General features: G+C 37.9%; 1 protein-coding gene across 2 annotated transcripts in view; it reads right to left on the bottom strand.

Annotated features, from left to right (window-relative positions):
* The window catches only part of plxna1a (plexin A1a), a 203,048-nt gene that overhangs the window by 68,341 nt on the left and 117,962 nt on the right, over nt 1-16,745 (bottom strand). For both annotated transcript variants that reach the window (XM_081387663.1, XM_081387664.1), the window contains exon 9: nt 13,919-14,033. In XM_081387663.1, the coding sequence (XP_081243789.1) occupies nt 13,919-14,033 (115 nt within the window). The remainder of the gene's footprint in view (nt 1-13,918; nt 14,034-16,745) is intronic.

Raw genomic sequence — 16,745 nt, 5'->3', positions numbered from 1 at the left:
TAGCATACAATAGATTGAACAAAACAAAGCGTTTATATTTGTCATGTGTTTAGAGGTATGAAAGATGACACACATAGACATAATTTGAGACTGCTATACAGAAAACATAATGACTTGCTATTATGATTTTGATAGATTCAAATAACAGCACTGAGGTGGATCTAAAGAAGATCAAAAACACTTTGATCTTACTAGAGTAAATGTGGCCATTCAGACATGGCAGCCCCTTCAGTGATGCTGCTAAATCAAGAGCGGGCGAAGGCGAGGATATGAAGGATGCGAGGAGGACTTCAAGGCCATTGCCACCGTTGTCATGCCAACAGATTGGAAAACCAGGGCACAGAGCATGCAATTAAGCTTTTTGAGGGCGTGTGCCATTTTAAAGACTTGGCATTGGCAGCAGAGTTATGATGCCAACTGTGCACTTTAACTAGGCAGCAGCATAACCATAGGCACGAGATCTTACCCGGCAGGACCGCTCCTCAAGAAAAATATTATAAATCTTCAGATTCTACATAGAATAATTGCTTTTGTGTGTGTGTTTATATGTTTATATGTCACAGACACATCTCATGTGCAACACATAAAACCCGAAATTTAAGCAAAAAAACTGAAGCACTACATGATGGAAGATACAACTACATCAAAGCATAAGCCTCTCTATTGATGCTTTGATGCAGTAGGAGAACAAACAAAAAAACATGTGGTACCATGATGCATCAGTTGGTAGAGTGAATCTCACAAAACCTGTTTGTGTCATATTTCAATATATAATATATAATTTCTAACGATTAATCGCATCCAAAATAAAAGTCTGTGTTTACATAATATACGTGTGCGTACGGTGTATAATTATTTTAAATACACAAACATGCATTTATATATTTAAAAAAAAGTCATTTAAATATAAATTATTTATATGTATATACAATATAAATTATGTATAAATATATATATATATATACACAGTACATACATGCAAATATTTATTAAATATATACATGCATGTGTGTGTATTTATATATACAAAATAATTATACACAGTACGCACACATACGTATATTATGTAATCACACATTTTTATTTTGGATGCGATACTAATAATTTTATAGATTTAAAAAAGTATAAAATCTGCTTAAAATATATAGGAAACCACCTAGAAAACTATACATATATAAACAATGGATGGATGGATGGATGGATGTGATGCATGAATATGATAATCATTCAGTACCATAAATTACTGGATGCAACACAGGTCACATGTACAATTAAATCAAGCTGAAGTCGTGTAACCCCAAAATAAAGAAACATTTGCAGGTGATGTACGAAAGATGCAGCACAGGGTAGATCTTTCCCCGACCTCGCCTATCAAAGCCTGATAAAGCGTCTGAACTTGTTACCCTCATTTCCTATTTACCCTGCCTGTGGTTCTAATTGAATGGGAGGAGTATGGAACACCAGCGGCGTTATTAAAATCTAGTGGAGATATGAGCTAGCGCTGCCACGGCGAGGGCTCTGTAAACAAACCTGATGGGAAAGCCACATGCGGATCGGTGACTCTGCAGAGTTCCATTGGGCTGCTGGTTTAATTGCCTCGGGCGGCAGTCTCCTTATTAATACTGTGCTGTGCTCTCGATTCGGTTGTGACTGAATAAATAGACTGTGATGCAGTTTCCCCCCACCACCACCCTCAATGGAGCGAGCCTGTGTTAGCGTTCAATTACTGTGTGGTACACAAAGGTGAGGGTTTCGCTGCTAATGAAAAGGTGCAATTTGTTCAGAGTCAATAAAGGCCTGTATGCTGAGCACAGAGAGCCCTTATCAGTTTCCTAAGAACGCAGCACACAAACCCAAAACTATATCACTGCTAGAGGTTTAAAAGGAAATGTGTTTTCGCTGCTTGTAACAGTCGGTTACGTGTAGCATGATGGCTGCATACTAAATACTTATCTTTTCAAAGGCTGAATTATAAGCACATGCCAAGAAAAACATGGCATTACTATTCAACTGGCTGAATCTAATGAATAGCCCAGTACTTATTATATGCGTTTTAATACATACTGTACTATGTGTTTTAAATTTAATTTGCAACAATGTTATATGTAGTCAAATCATAGATGATTAGTTAATCATAGTTTTTAATATCCATCCATCCATATACACACATCCTATAAATGTCATATATACATGTGTTTTTCTGTCTATATCTATCTATCTATATATCTATTCTATACATCTATATCTATATATAGAATGCTTCAGTACAAAAAAAGTCCTAACAGTCTCAAAATTAGCCCTTTCTTTTTTCTTCTTTCTTTTGGTTTTGATGTGAACAATGACTTGGACATGTTCCTGACAGTACAGTGGTACATTATGATTGTTACAAAAGAAATTATGCTATAAGTATAATACATATTAAAGAGCAATTCTGTATATTCGATTCTGCTTTACTTACCATCATATTAGTTTCAAAGTGACATAAAATTGGGCATATCTTCAAAGACAAATGCTTTGGCATCATTAGTTCATCATTAGTTCTGCTATCCCTTCACACTCAGCTTGTTTGTAAGTTTGTTTGGTTGTTTTTTTTTTTTTCAATAAACTGCCATGAAATCTAATTACCATGATTAGTTTGGCTTCATTCCGAAAATAATCTGCAAACGTGACACAATGTCATTTAACAACGTCTATTCAGCTCGCAACTGCGTGAGGCAAAGGCGAGAAATGATAAGAGCGACAGAGAACCAATCAGAGGAGAGCGGGAGCTGGTCTCGGTCATGCTAAACCACCTGACTGGTGCTGAGAGACGCTTTGCTTGTGGCTCTGCCATTCGTTTCGGCAATCAAAACACACAGGTGGAGAAAAGATAGCCGTAAACTACACATTTAATGAAACGCTCCAACCATCTGATAAGGAAGGGATGCCTTTTAGAAGAGATGTGAGTCCACGCCCACGGAAAAATGGAAATCTGCGTTTGAGAGGGAATGAGAAAGAAAAAGGAAAGGAAAAAGGAATGAAAGAGAAACAGAACGGAGATGAAAAAGGCAGCATTTAAAGTGTACCTTTCCTGTAAAAAGTACCATTGTGCGCTTATTTTGTGCATATAGATCATTTAATGATATTTTGTAATTTAATGATATGTCAATATCATGGCACATTAATATGGTAATCTCAATGTATTATACGTTTTCCATCAGATATTATCACCGTAGTACCATAATAATACTTTTTGTAAGAGTAATCAGACTGTAAGAAAGCACAAGAGCTAAAGCAAAATGGAAAAAAAGAGCAAACGTGGGAAACTATTTTATTAAGTACCCTGACAGGTGTCAAAACAGGGTTGAAAGAGCAGATCAGATGGCACACTTGCTGAGCACAATGGAATAATGGTGTACCGTGGGGATTCCTTTGAAGTGTTTCACGTTTTCTCCTTCTTACTGCCTTTATTTGCTTTGAAATGACTGCGGCTCCGGTGAGCCGGGAATCCAGGTTATCATGCAGTGTGCGCCCCCACAGCGCAGAATCACATAGTGGGAATGAGCTCGGAGCAAACTCACATGTTCAAGTTAGAAAACTCAAATCCATCAGACTGATGCTGAAGCATTCCACTGCACTTTCAGCTGCAATATTTAACACGGTACTATACTGCATTTTAAATGAATGCATGGAGTGCTAGAAAATTCCAGGATAAGGTTACTTTGCATATCTCTGAGAACATGGATAATTATCAGAAAAAAATTAAATTAAATTAAATGAAAACTAAATAAACTAAATTAAATAAATTAAACAAATTAAATAAAATATAAAATGAAAGTAACTTGCAATTAAAGGGTTAGTTCACCCAAAAATGAAAATTCTGTCAGTAATTACTCACCCTCATGTTGTTCCAACCCCGTAAGACTTTCGTTCATCTTCGGAACACAAATTAAGATATGTTTGATTAAATCTGAGTGCTGTCTCACTCCTCCACAGGCTTATGGACACTATAACTTGCTGGCCCAGAAAATGTATTAAAGACATCGTTAATATAGTCCAAGTGACTCCAGTGGCTCAATCTTAAGTTTATAAAGCGACGAGAATACTTTTTGTGCGCAAAAACAAACAAAAATAACGACTTTATTCCACTATTCCTTTCATTCTCTCTCTGTGCCTCGAGTTAGTTTACGTAGTTTTTTTGCGCAGCGCATCTGTGTTGCACGTCACCACGTAGGCTCACTATTGGGCGATGCTGGTCATGTGTGTGATGCATGGTGACGCGCAACACAGACGCGCTACGCATAAACACTACGTGAAAAGACTCGAGGCCTAGAGAGAAGGAAATGAAAAGTGGAATAAAGTCGTTATTTTTGTTTGGTTTTGCGCACAAAAAGTATTCTCGTCGCTTTATAAACTTAAGATTGAGCCACTGGAGTCACTTGGACTATATTAATGATGTTTTTAATACATTTTCTGGGCCAGCAAGTTATAGTGTCCATAAGCCTGCAGGAGGAGTGATCCAGCTCTCAGATTTCATCAAAAATATCTTAATTTGTGTTCTGAAGATAAACGAAAGTCTTACGGGGTTGGAACAACATGAGGGTGAGTAATTACTGACAGAATTTTCATTTTTGGGTGAACTAACCCTTTAACTCAATTTGTTTTTTATCCTTTAGTTACGAACTAATACCATTAACATACCTAATTGTCAGAGAAATATATATATATATATATTAAAAAACGTTAAAAAAAATATATAAAATAGATTTGGCTACATATAACATTGTTGCAAATTAGTTTTAAAATGTTTAATGCAGTAATTTATGGCTTAGAAACTTCTAGTTAAAGTGAATACCAATATAACAATGCATATTCTTTTTCATAAAATTGTAATACTATGTAAAATAAAAACAATAATCTAAATAAAATTAATAATATGCCTAACATGACAGAGGTCTCGTGACGTGTTGTTCAAAATTGATAACTTGCTTTTAAAGTGCTCATGGTGCAAGATGTTAGTGTGCATCTACATTAGTGGCTTTTCTTAGCAAAAACTGACATATATTTAATTCATTGGATGAATTACTCAGCACATCATGTAATTTGAATAACATTTCAAACGGACCTGCAGCTGAGGTTTGATATGAAATGGACATGGAAACGCAGAGAGATGCAGTACAGTATTGTTGGGAAGCCGTGCTGAGGGAAAGAGGAGGGCTGTTTTTTGGCTCTGGGATCTGGCAGCACTGCACTGCTAGTCTGCTGTTTGTTTTGCTCAACTGCTGCCTCTAGCAATGCTCCTGCAAGCAAAACATGATATCTGCTGCTCTTTTCTTCCTCGTTCTCTCACATTCTCTACTTCTCTCTCTCTCTCTCAGTCTGAAAGAACCTGTGGGGCGATGCAGAGATGCTGCTCATGGAGCGTTAAGCAAAGCCCGCACTGCAAACACAGCCCACTTCTGTGGACCATTCACATTCCCTCGCTTCAAATTGATTTAAAATCGCATAGGAACACATTTCGTGATTGAAACATTAAAGACCAATGTTCTACACACAAAAAAAGAACCCTGGTAATACTATAGTATTCTATGAAATATCTAGAGGTAACCTGGTAAATATACCATCCATGGTATGTGAATATGAGAATCACTCAGTACTTCTTTGTAAGTGTAGCACAAACATACTAAAAAAGCACTATGGTATTATTATGTTTTTTTAGACATGGTACCATAGTACCACCATAGTATTCTTGGAGTACCATCTCTTAATTAATTATGTTTTGAATAATTAATTAAATTAATCAAACATATTTCAATATTTGATGAGAAAAGCCTCCAAATTAAGACATTTTAAATGGTACATGCATTTCGTTCAGAGCCGACTAAAGTGGTGCTATTGTTCTTGCCATCCTAAAAGTTTAGTTCTGAGGTTCATTACGGTTAGGATAGTAGAAACAACAGCACTGCTTTAGCCGGTAGTTTATGCAGTATCACTATTGACTGAGCTGCTAAAGCCTGTTATTATGTCTAACCAATTACTATCAACAATTTAAGGGCAGCATCACCAAAAAATCTTTAAATCCTAGTAGCATTTTAATTACATATTTTGGCAAGTCTCTTCAGGGTAACAGATGAGGAACTAGGCTGTCATCTAATTAGGCAGTCTGGAGCTCGTTGACTAGTAAGGGCCAAACGGTGAAGGGGAAACAACTCATGGATCCATCCACTCTAAGAGGAGCCTGTTGTCGAATGAAAGGGACTTTGAAGTCTAAAAGGGCTTTAGAGTGTCCGCCCACATGGGGCTGGAAAATAGAGCGCCACTCAAAACTTAGCAAGATGTGGCATAATTCAAACTAAAACTGGAGACCTGTTACTCATAATGATACACTTTATATTAGAAATTTCCAAATGGCTACTAGGGAAACGTCGATTTTAAAATTGACTAGTCAGTCAGTGGGTGTTTTGAAATACTAATCAGTCTAAAGCAGGGGTTTTCAACTGGTTCTGTGCCAGGGACCACAATTCTGACAAACAAGTAATCGGCGGCCCACTATTTTGTGTGTGTGTAATGTGTGGATTCCTTTGTCAGATAGCACAGTCGGACATCGAATTGAGGAAATGGCATTTAAAAAAAAAAAAAAAAAAAAAAAATGCGTTTGTCATGTCATTTTGCTGTGTACTGAACCTATTCACTGCTCCATCAACGTTAATGCCAAATCGCTATATTTCCTTGTTTAAAATGTACTGCAAGATGCAGTTTCTTTCCAAACCGCGATAAGCGCCAAACCTATTTTTAGCCTAAACGCGATATATCCTCTCGACTAATCAGAATTCTCTCTCGCTCTGTCACCCTCAAATCACTTGCGCGTATCGCGCCAGACGCTCAATTCGCCTCATTCACGCGCCCGCGCCGCGCTAAACGCCTCATTCGCGCCGCAGGACCTCCAGATGCGCGTAAACGCGTCTTTACATTGTCTTGACATGAAAATCACTTGCGCCAGACGCTCTATTCGCGTTTGGTGTGAACGCCACTCACTCACTCGCACAAGGTCATGTCGTGATTTGTTTTATGTAAAGCGGACAATGGTTCTACTTTTTATGGGTTCGACACTTTATTGAATGCCAATGTATTTATTACTGACTGACTTGCCTTTTTTTTTTTTAGACAAACTTTTTTTTTTATGGAAAAAAAAGTTATTTTAATAGTGAAATTACGTAGGCTGGAATGCATGTCACGGACCACATGCAATGCCGCCGCGGACCACCAGGGGGCCGCGGACCACCGGTTGAAAACCCCTGGTCTAAAGGAATAGGCTAGATTTGGGTTCACCTGCTTTGGACTGAATGCTTTTCTATGCTATTTTTAGGAAAATATTAAACTTGGCATGCTGCCTTGAAATTGTAATGCTTGTGGTTATGCTAAAAAAAAAAAACACAGAGCAAGAGATGACATGGACGTCCATCTCTTACATGTTTTTGCAATGCAAGCATGCTAACAGCTAAAGCACAACACGCTTTCAGCAAACTAAATAAAACATATGAAAATTAACAAAAAATATCAGTAAATTATCAGCAAAAATCTGTTGTTGGATAAATAGTAAACAAGTTGACCCCTGTGACCCATCCTAGTGGTTAATTGCTATTACTAATTGAAAAAGGCAATTAATGTAAAGACACAACTTATCTGAGATGATTTGGCTATGCAAACATGGTAACAGCTAAAGCACTCTTTTAAACACACGAGTAGCAGTTAAAGAAGTCATATGACGCTATTTTAAAAGTTCCTTATTTTGTTTATTGGTGTAATAGAATAGGTTAATATGTAAAAAAAAAAAAAAAAAAAAAAACATACTGTCCACTATTGCAGCACCTCTATACCCAGTCTGTCTGAAACGTGCTAAATTCTACAAAGCCCCTCCTTCCGAAAAGCTCAGAGTGCTCCAATTGGCCAAACACCCCAAGCGCGTGTCGGAAATGTAACGTCCCTTAGCATAACCGCAAGCGTCAGCTTCCAAGGCTTCTAAAGCGTAACACGCAGTTAATAATAATGTTGTAGGTTTTACCGTGTCAGTTCGAGTCGGATTCTGAAAATGCAGATGATCAAGCCGATCGATCGGAACCAACTTTGCCAGCACAACTTGAACAGATAAAATAGTAAAATTTCTATAGAGCCGGCGTTGTCTCTCCACGGTTCAGGAAGCTGTCCTGCGTAAAATGCGCTGTGCACAAGCAAACTTTTTGGTTGCACTGCTCAGGAACACCTTTATAAATAACTCTTAACCTCTGATTAACCTCTGAAAGCAAAATCAGTTTTGCTTTCGCATCCAAACACACAGCGTCTCTGAGACATGACAACACAACAATTCACTGAAACCTCGTCTTCTATCCTCAAAAGGGTTTTATAGTCTAATAAAAATAATACAGTAAAAACTCCTTTAAGAACCCAGTAGCACTGGACTGAGTTAGAACAGCATGAGAAACCTGGTCCTGGCCCCGTATCCTTGGGCACTACCCAAGACTTCGCGAGTGCTAGCGCCATCTCCTTGACTCCTGAATGTAAAATTCATCTTCAGTCTCCATTAGGCAGACAGACGCTGAGGCATCTGGAAATTAAGATTTAATATACTTTGAATAATTAAAGCCACAGATCAGTGGCAGCCTTAGATCCCTCCGAGAGGCCCAGTGCCAGAGAGAACGGGAACCACGGTGCTTTGAGCTCTACTTGCAACACAGCGGGATGGACCGGCATCAAACAACAAAGGTGAGGGTGCATGGCAGGGTCCCCGTTTCTGCTAATTGCCTTTCTGATTAATTGATTAATTACAGTGAACCCTCATCGTTGTTATCCCAGGAGGATGAGGCGTTGGGTAGGATGAAGGTGGCATTTGATATGGAGTAGCTCAGGGAACTGAAATGACACGAGGTGAGGCATGCGCTCTTGGCACGGCCGCTGGAATACTGATCCAGAGACTGGCTTCTCAAAGCTCCATCCTCGGCTGTTTGTAGTGCAGTGCTGTCAGCGCCAGTGCCCGGGATCAGAGGCACGGGAGACGGGAATTTGCAGAGTATTTGAGGGAGCTGGGCAGAGATTTGAGTGAGAGAGTGAGTAAGAGACAGAGACAGAGAGAGCGGGAAGGATGAAGAAACACCTGACAGCCAAACGGGACAGACGGTAAATCAGAGCTGGATGGAATTTGGATGCTGCTCTCCACATGCAATAAGAAACAAAGGCCAGATCGAACAAGTGCAATTCAGTTTAGAGCCAAAGGTGGGTAAGGAATATATGGCTGGCACTGTAAGAAGGTCATTTATGAATACGATGTTTGTATGTTTTATTTAAATTATTCAAGTTCTATAAAAGACTGAAGGTTAAAATAAGATTTGGCACAAAAGCACCACGTCCTACATAATGGAATACTAACATGCTGCAAAATGGAACATGGCACTATGTTTAGACATGCAGAAAATTTAGACTGTGAGATAAGACATCTCCAGGTCACATATACATAGCCTATATACATATACACACACACCTATATACCACATATACACACACACAGTAAAATAAAGTATATTGTTCATAAAAAATAAAGCTTATTTAACGACTGTTATTTATTCTACGGATATTTTCATGACAATTAGTCACATATATCCCTAAATAATCTCATTATTCTTAATGGTGATTTTGATTAGATTCTCATTAATGATAACCAGCATAAATCTGCATACATATCACCATTATTTTGTGTTACAATAATGAGAATGGGGTTATTTATTTTTGCATTACAGTAATATGAATTGTCATGGAAATAATGCCAAAATCTTAATTGTACTGAAATAGCCTTCATTTACTTGAAATACTTATTTTGCATGAATTTTGTGAAAGTTTGTAAAAGTAAGTGGTTGACTAAAAACCTTTTATTTCTTTATTTCTAATATAAATATATATGTGTGTGTGTGTATATTTTTAGTCAATCACTTACTTGAACAAACTTTCACAAAGAAATAACTTTTCAGTGTACACTGTTCAGTCACAGTTTCTTTTGTTTTAAGAGTTTGAAATCCCTTTCAAGCTTTATGAACCAATCACAGACATTATGAATGATCTAAAAGGGTAATTATGGGCTCTCGTGACAAACTGAAGTGAAATCTAAATGTATTCTCATTTTTAATTAAGTCCCTCAAAGCGAAAAGGAAGAAAGTATAAACACGACGGAAGTCCTGATAAAAAATTCTCTGATCAGGCTCAGCTGTGCAGTTTCCCTATTTGGCAGCAGTATATTAGTTATACTGATTAGAACTGAGGCTGTAAAAGCCTGAGAATATACCTTTCTTTCATGAAGACAAAAAAACTCCTTTGTTTTTGGTGTCTGTGTAGGCTTTCTTTGAATTATCATCCTGCAGACAACTATATTACAGTCTTATGTACTCACACCACCCAGAAAAGCTTTTGAAACACTAAGAATAAAATATTTGCAGAGAGCCGAGTTATTTTATTACCAAAAAGCAATGTAGGTACAATAGCTTTAAGCAGAAAGCTTTTAATGCTAACAGCTCTGTATGAATTATGAGAGCCACTGTATATACAAGTGTTAAAATCACATACTGTATGCACCCGGGCTGATAACAAACACCCCCACAATCCTCTGCTTTTCCTGCTATTATCATGGGTGACATGTCTTTGTTTATAAGAGCAAACACAAGGCAGAGCATTACTGAATCACACAGCTCCCGCGGGAGCATCGAGGAGTTCCTTGGTGATATACCACCCCATGACTTATTTATCAAAACCCCCATTTGTCTCATCGGAGACGCACACTAATGAGTCTCAAATGAGGGAGAGAACGCAGCCGTAACACCAGTTTCATCATCCTTAAAACAAACTCCATTCATTACGCTTATGGACTGGGCGGCTCTGTCTCAATAGGGTTGGATAAAAAGAGACGCAGGAGAAAACCAAAAGATACTACAGCAATGTTGAGTTCCCAAGGTTGGTCAGCAGCTTTCATTCAGTCTCTCTGGTCCATTTACGGACAATCAATGTTGGTACACTATCAGCATGTCAGCGTGAGAACAAATGCTATATAGGCTGGAAACAGAGAACAGCGTGGTGTACACCCACCCCACCATTATTCCAAAAATGATGCTGAAACGCAGCTCAGCACGACCTTCTGTGCGGGTCTGTGAAATGCACTTTTGGCACTAGCAAAGGGTAAAACCGCTGTCCAAGTGTGACTAAATGAGCTACTGGTCGACAGCTGGGTTCACAAATAACGAATGCTGGAACAAGTGTGTTGGCGGTGCTATTTGTGTGTTTGTTTGTTTATATATATATATATATATATATATATATATATATATATATATATATATGTGTTTGTTTATTTCTCCTTGTGAATTCCTCAAGTGGAGCTTACTGAAGCAATTTTCCACCTGGTCAGATTTAATGTGTCCCACTGTTTATCCGCTGTCAGGCGAATGTTGATTTATTTACGTTTGATTTGTAAATGTGACTCATTACGATTGGTGGCTGAACGGTTTATCTTTCATGTCTCCGAGAGGATGTTTGGCTACTTTTTAAGGTATGGTTGTTCACAGACTGAGCAGTAATAATGACAGAGATATAGACATTTGGAAAGGGATTGTGGGAACTGTATTTTCAGCCGTATTTGTGTGAACTGTAGTTGGATCAGGGATGGGCAACTTCAGTCCTGGAGGGCCACTGTCCAACAGAGTTTAGCTCCAACCCTGAAAAAATCACCTGCCTGTAATTTTCTAGTAATCCTGAGGACCTTGATTAGCTTGTTCAGGTGTGTTTGATTAGGGTTGAAGCTAAACTCTGTAGGACAGTGGCCCTCCAAGACCGAAGTTGCCCATCCCTGAGATGGATGGATGGATGGATGGATGGATGGATGGATGGATGGATGGATGGATGGATGGATGGATGGATGGATGGATGGATGGATGGATGGATGGATGGATGGATGGATGGATGGATGGATGGATGGATGGATGGATGGATGGATGGAGAATTGAACGATAGATAAATAGAAAATTAAGGTTGGTAATTGATTGATTGATTGATTGATTGATTGGTTGGTTGGTTGGTTGGTTGGTTGGTTGATTGATTGATTGATTGAACGAACCAGTAAATAAGTTAAAGTAGAACTGAAGAATGACTACAGGTAGCATGGGTGTTAACCTTATGTTTATGTTTGTAGTCATCACAAGAATGCCCCTATGATTCCAAGAAATGCTGTCTAGGTAGGCACCTCACTCGCTTTTGAGACCCCACTGTCGAGAATAATGAAAAGCAATCTCCGAAATCTCACTTCAACCACTAGTTATTAACCGGCGCTACCTGAAGATACCAGATGTGAAACACCAATCCTTCACTCCCTGCCTCAATTCCACACCTTCACCCACAAAACCCTGCCACTATCTCACCTTCATCCTCCACCCAATAAACACCAAATACCACCAACCTCTATGTCAAGAGCATCTCTTCCAGTGTTTATTAGTCTTTACACACGTCCATGGCAACTTCTTCATGGTCACACTGAAGCAGTTTAGCCTACTGAATTCAGGTTATGATGTAATGACATCTAGCTAATGTCCAAATCAATCATGCAGCAGCATATCTAGACAAAATATTAACTGTCAAAGAAAGAATTTTCTAGAGGAAGGATGATACTTAATGAATTTACATTTACATTTGTTCATTTAGCAGACGCTTTGAACCAGAGCGACTTAAGCAATGAATTTGCTTAATAAAATAATTTTTTTATGAAAAATTGTGTCCATGACTTGTATTATGCAGTAACCATTTTACAAAATCAATAAAGCAACCGAGGCCATTACACATGACGAATACAGTCAAGGATAAAGGGGTTAAAGACATTCTGCAGCACATTGCGATGAGCAATGATCTTTAATGTAGAATCTATTCACAGTCCATGCAAACATCAACATAAATATAACGAAAACGATACATGAATCATAAAAAAGGAAAATGAATATAATGTCAAAATGTCTCACTCCTTCAAGGCCTAATTCTGAAAAAACATTTTTATAAAACATCCTATGAATTAACTCAATGTCAATATAAAGGTAGACATATCACACATTTGAAGAATTTAATAATAATAAATTTAAAAAAATTACATAATGAGAATAAAATAATAATAATAACAATATTAGGTGTACAAAATAAGACTTAAATTAAACTTTTTGTGCACAATACAAATGAATATATGGGCTATGCATTGAGCTGTAATCCTCAAGATCAACTAATATTGATGTGGATGCTGCAGCACACTAGGAAGGTGTTTGGGAGTGAACACCGATAAGGCTGTGTGTAAAATTGTAAACATTTGCGTACATTACACCCAAATGCCCCTCTCAACAGCAAAAGCGCTGTTTAACAGCTGCAGAGTGCATGAAAAGCCCCCTGGTCGACTCGAAACGGTTTGAGATACAAATGCTCCCCTGAGATGACTTCGGCAGTTGAGAACGGGCATGTGGAGGATTGATGCGTGTGCATGTCAGTAATCATAACCCACTGTACACGCGTAATGCCGCCTCTCGCACTTCCAGCGCTCATGAGAAAAGGAGGGAGAGATGTGATTGATATTGGTTTTTATGCAAATGTAGCATTTGTAAATGTACAACACGATACAATTTGCATAGTCATTCAGTCAGTGCCGTTTATAAGTGCATTAATCCAGCGCCGCTCTCCTTAGAACAGCTGCTTGCACAAAGCCAGTGCGAAAAGAACAACGCTTGCAAATGGGACATGACCGCCCATGTGTGCATCTGCACCCCTGTATTTTTTGGTGATGGGTCGCAAGCATGAAAAGCAATTTTCTATGAAATGAAAGGGAGCTGTACACTGAAAGGACGTTGCGTGTAAATGTATGCATTGTATTAGGCAGACTGACCTCAGACATGTTGACGCGGCCCTCTTGGAAGGAGCAGTCGTTGGCATTGTGGGTGCACATGTGTCGGTATTTGCACCAGTGGCATGGAAAGGAGCCGTTCACACAGGAGAGACACCTATCAAGAGGAGACAGCAAGAGAAAGAGAGTATTTTTTTATTATTAACTGCAAAATGACTCATTCTATTTTAAACCATAACATTTCCACACAACATACTCATGTTTCTCTTTCATCAGCATTGGAATTTGGCACTTAGCACAATTATAATGCAGGTTTGTGGTTTAATTCATAGAATAAATCAGATTTTTCAACCAAGAGGTGTGCCTCAAGGCTCAATACTGGGACCACTTCTTTTTTTCCATTTATGTAAATAATCGACCATTCATTTTCAAAAAGGTATGCTGATGATACTGTCATATACTGTATGTATATAATGCTGATTCTCAACAAACTCTTCAGTATGATTTTAATATTTTACAAGATTGACTTTTGGCTAATAAATTAGTGTTTAATAAAACTAAGTCCTATATAATGATTTTGGGTTCTAGACAGAAACTTGTACTCCTTTGCGTAAAGTTGATATTATTATATCTTTTATGGCTTGATTTTGAACTTTCTTTTTAATCACATATTAATCATGTTTTACACAAAGTCCACTTTGGAATTAGTATTTTACATCGATCTCAAAATTGTTTTTCAAATAGTGCTTGTAAGAAACTTGTTTCTCAAATAATATTTCTGACCCTTGATTATTGTGAAGATGTTCACCAAACGACATTAAAATTAGATCTTGCTTCGTTTAATAGTGTATAATCGATTTGTTTTGGGTGTTCTTTTTTTACTCATCACTGTACAATGTATGATGCACTCCAATGGTCATCCCTGTATGCAAGAAGACATTCATTGTCATCCATTTATATTTAAATGTATGTATTTTAATTATCCCAGTTCTAAATAACAATACTCAACAATAAACATATTAACATTGTTCAATGTCATTTCAGCATGAACAAAGATCCTACGCAGTGTGTACGAAACTGAACTGAACAACTAGTTGTTTGTTAATGACGTATTTAAATGCATATCCGAGGTGTTTCATGGCTTGGTAACCGTCCATTAAACCCTATTACCAAGATGGTTTTTCAAACAAATCTACCTCTTTTATGTCTTCTCTTTCCATCTTTAAAGCAGAGGTGACAAAGAGCGGGTGATGTGAGATGGACAGAGATTGAGACAGATCAAAGACATGTCGGAAAAATAGAGTGAACAAACGCTCCCATCAAACAGCAAAGGAAAAGAAACCAAAAGATAAGACGCAAACACACAAACACAATCCATTCATTCAGGTATCACACAAAGTAAATGACCAAAGCTTCACATTCAACAGTTTAAAGTGACATTTATTTACATCAGCAACACTGATGATTTGTTCGTTTAAGACATTTAACAACTGAGCCCACATTTGACAGAGTTGGCACCTCAAGGTGAAGAAAATAAGAACGCCAGACACGTCACAAACAACACTGATCTGTCAACTTTCCACACATCGCACTGAGACAAAGGTGTAGGTTTGCTTTGTTGCTATGGATACAGAGGAAGATTTTGTTGCCGTTTGGCAGAGGAGGACAAGGACGCTGGTCTGTACTCTAGTCTCAGAGACCCGTCTCAAAAAGTCATAACAGAAGAGCTGCGTGGGAGCAGTTTCTTATCACGCATTCTGCATAAACTTCATAAACTGAGCTTGACATAAGAGGTGGAAACAGATTTGTGCAGTACTTCTAAACCATTACACAACTGTACAGGTGAAGTGAGTAATTTCTGCGCCATATATATGGACACTTTTTTACTCAATGGCAACAAAAATGTATATATACACATACTGTATAAACTGCCTTTGGGGTCAATAAGATTTTTTACATTTTATTAAACAGAGTCTCTTACGCTTACCCAGGCTGTATTTATTTGATCCAAACTACACTAAAAATATAGTGATATTGTGAAATATTATTACAATTTAAAATAACTGTTTTCTATTTGAATATATTTTAAAATGTAATTTATTCCTGTGATGCTAAGCTGTATTTTCAGCACCATTACTCCAGTCTTCAGTGTCACATGATCCTTCAGAAATCATTCTAATATGCTGATTTGCTGCTCAAGAAACATTTTTCATTATTATCAATGCTGTTAAATGCTGTTCTTTTTATATTGATATTCAAAGAATCCTGAAAATATAAGTTACATAAATTACATTTTAAAATATATTCAAACAGAAAACAATTATTTTAGATTGCAATAATGTTTCAAAATATTACATTTACAACATTATTGTATTTTTTATTAAATAAATGCAGCCTGGGTGAGCGTAAGAGACTTCTATTAAAAACATTTAAAAACATTACCGATCCCAAACTTTTGAATGTTATAAAAGGAAATGAATTACACGGGGACTTGGACGACTTTTGAACAAATCTGAATCAGTTCATTTACAAAACAAATGCTTGTGCAGTCCACACAAGAGTGCCACTTCCTCAGTATTTTAAGACACACTCCGCAAGCTCCATGTAGCTCAGCGCTCCCGAATTCTCCTCAGACGGACCGTGCTTTTCTCGTATCATGAAAAGGCTTCGTCGGTCAGCGAGAGCATCACAAAGAGGCGAGAAGTGCTCTCTACGCCTCTTCCCCTGTCTGTGCCAAATGTTCAAAGGCTTACGCTCACGTCCGCTGCTGGTGCATGATAAAGCTTTCTCCTCACTCTGCTCTGACTACATGAGACACAAGAGCCGCTGAATTAACGGACCAGTCGAACCTGACGCGCAGAAATAGAGA

The sequence above is a fragment of the Scardinius erythrophthalmus genome (genome assembly GCF_964197995.2).
Source record: "Scardinius erythrophthalmus genome assembly, chromosome: 15".
Taxonomy (NCBI): Eukaryota; Metazoa; Chordata; class Actinopteri; order Cypriniformes; family Leuciscidae; genus Scardinius; species Scardinius erythrophthalmus.
Note: the sequence above shows the minus strand (reverse complement) of the source record. Positions and strands in the feature narration are given on the sequence as shown.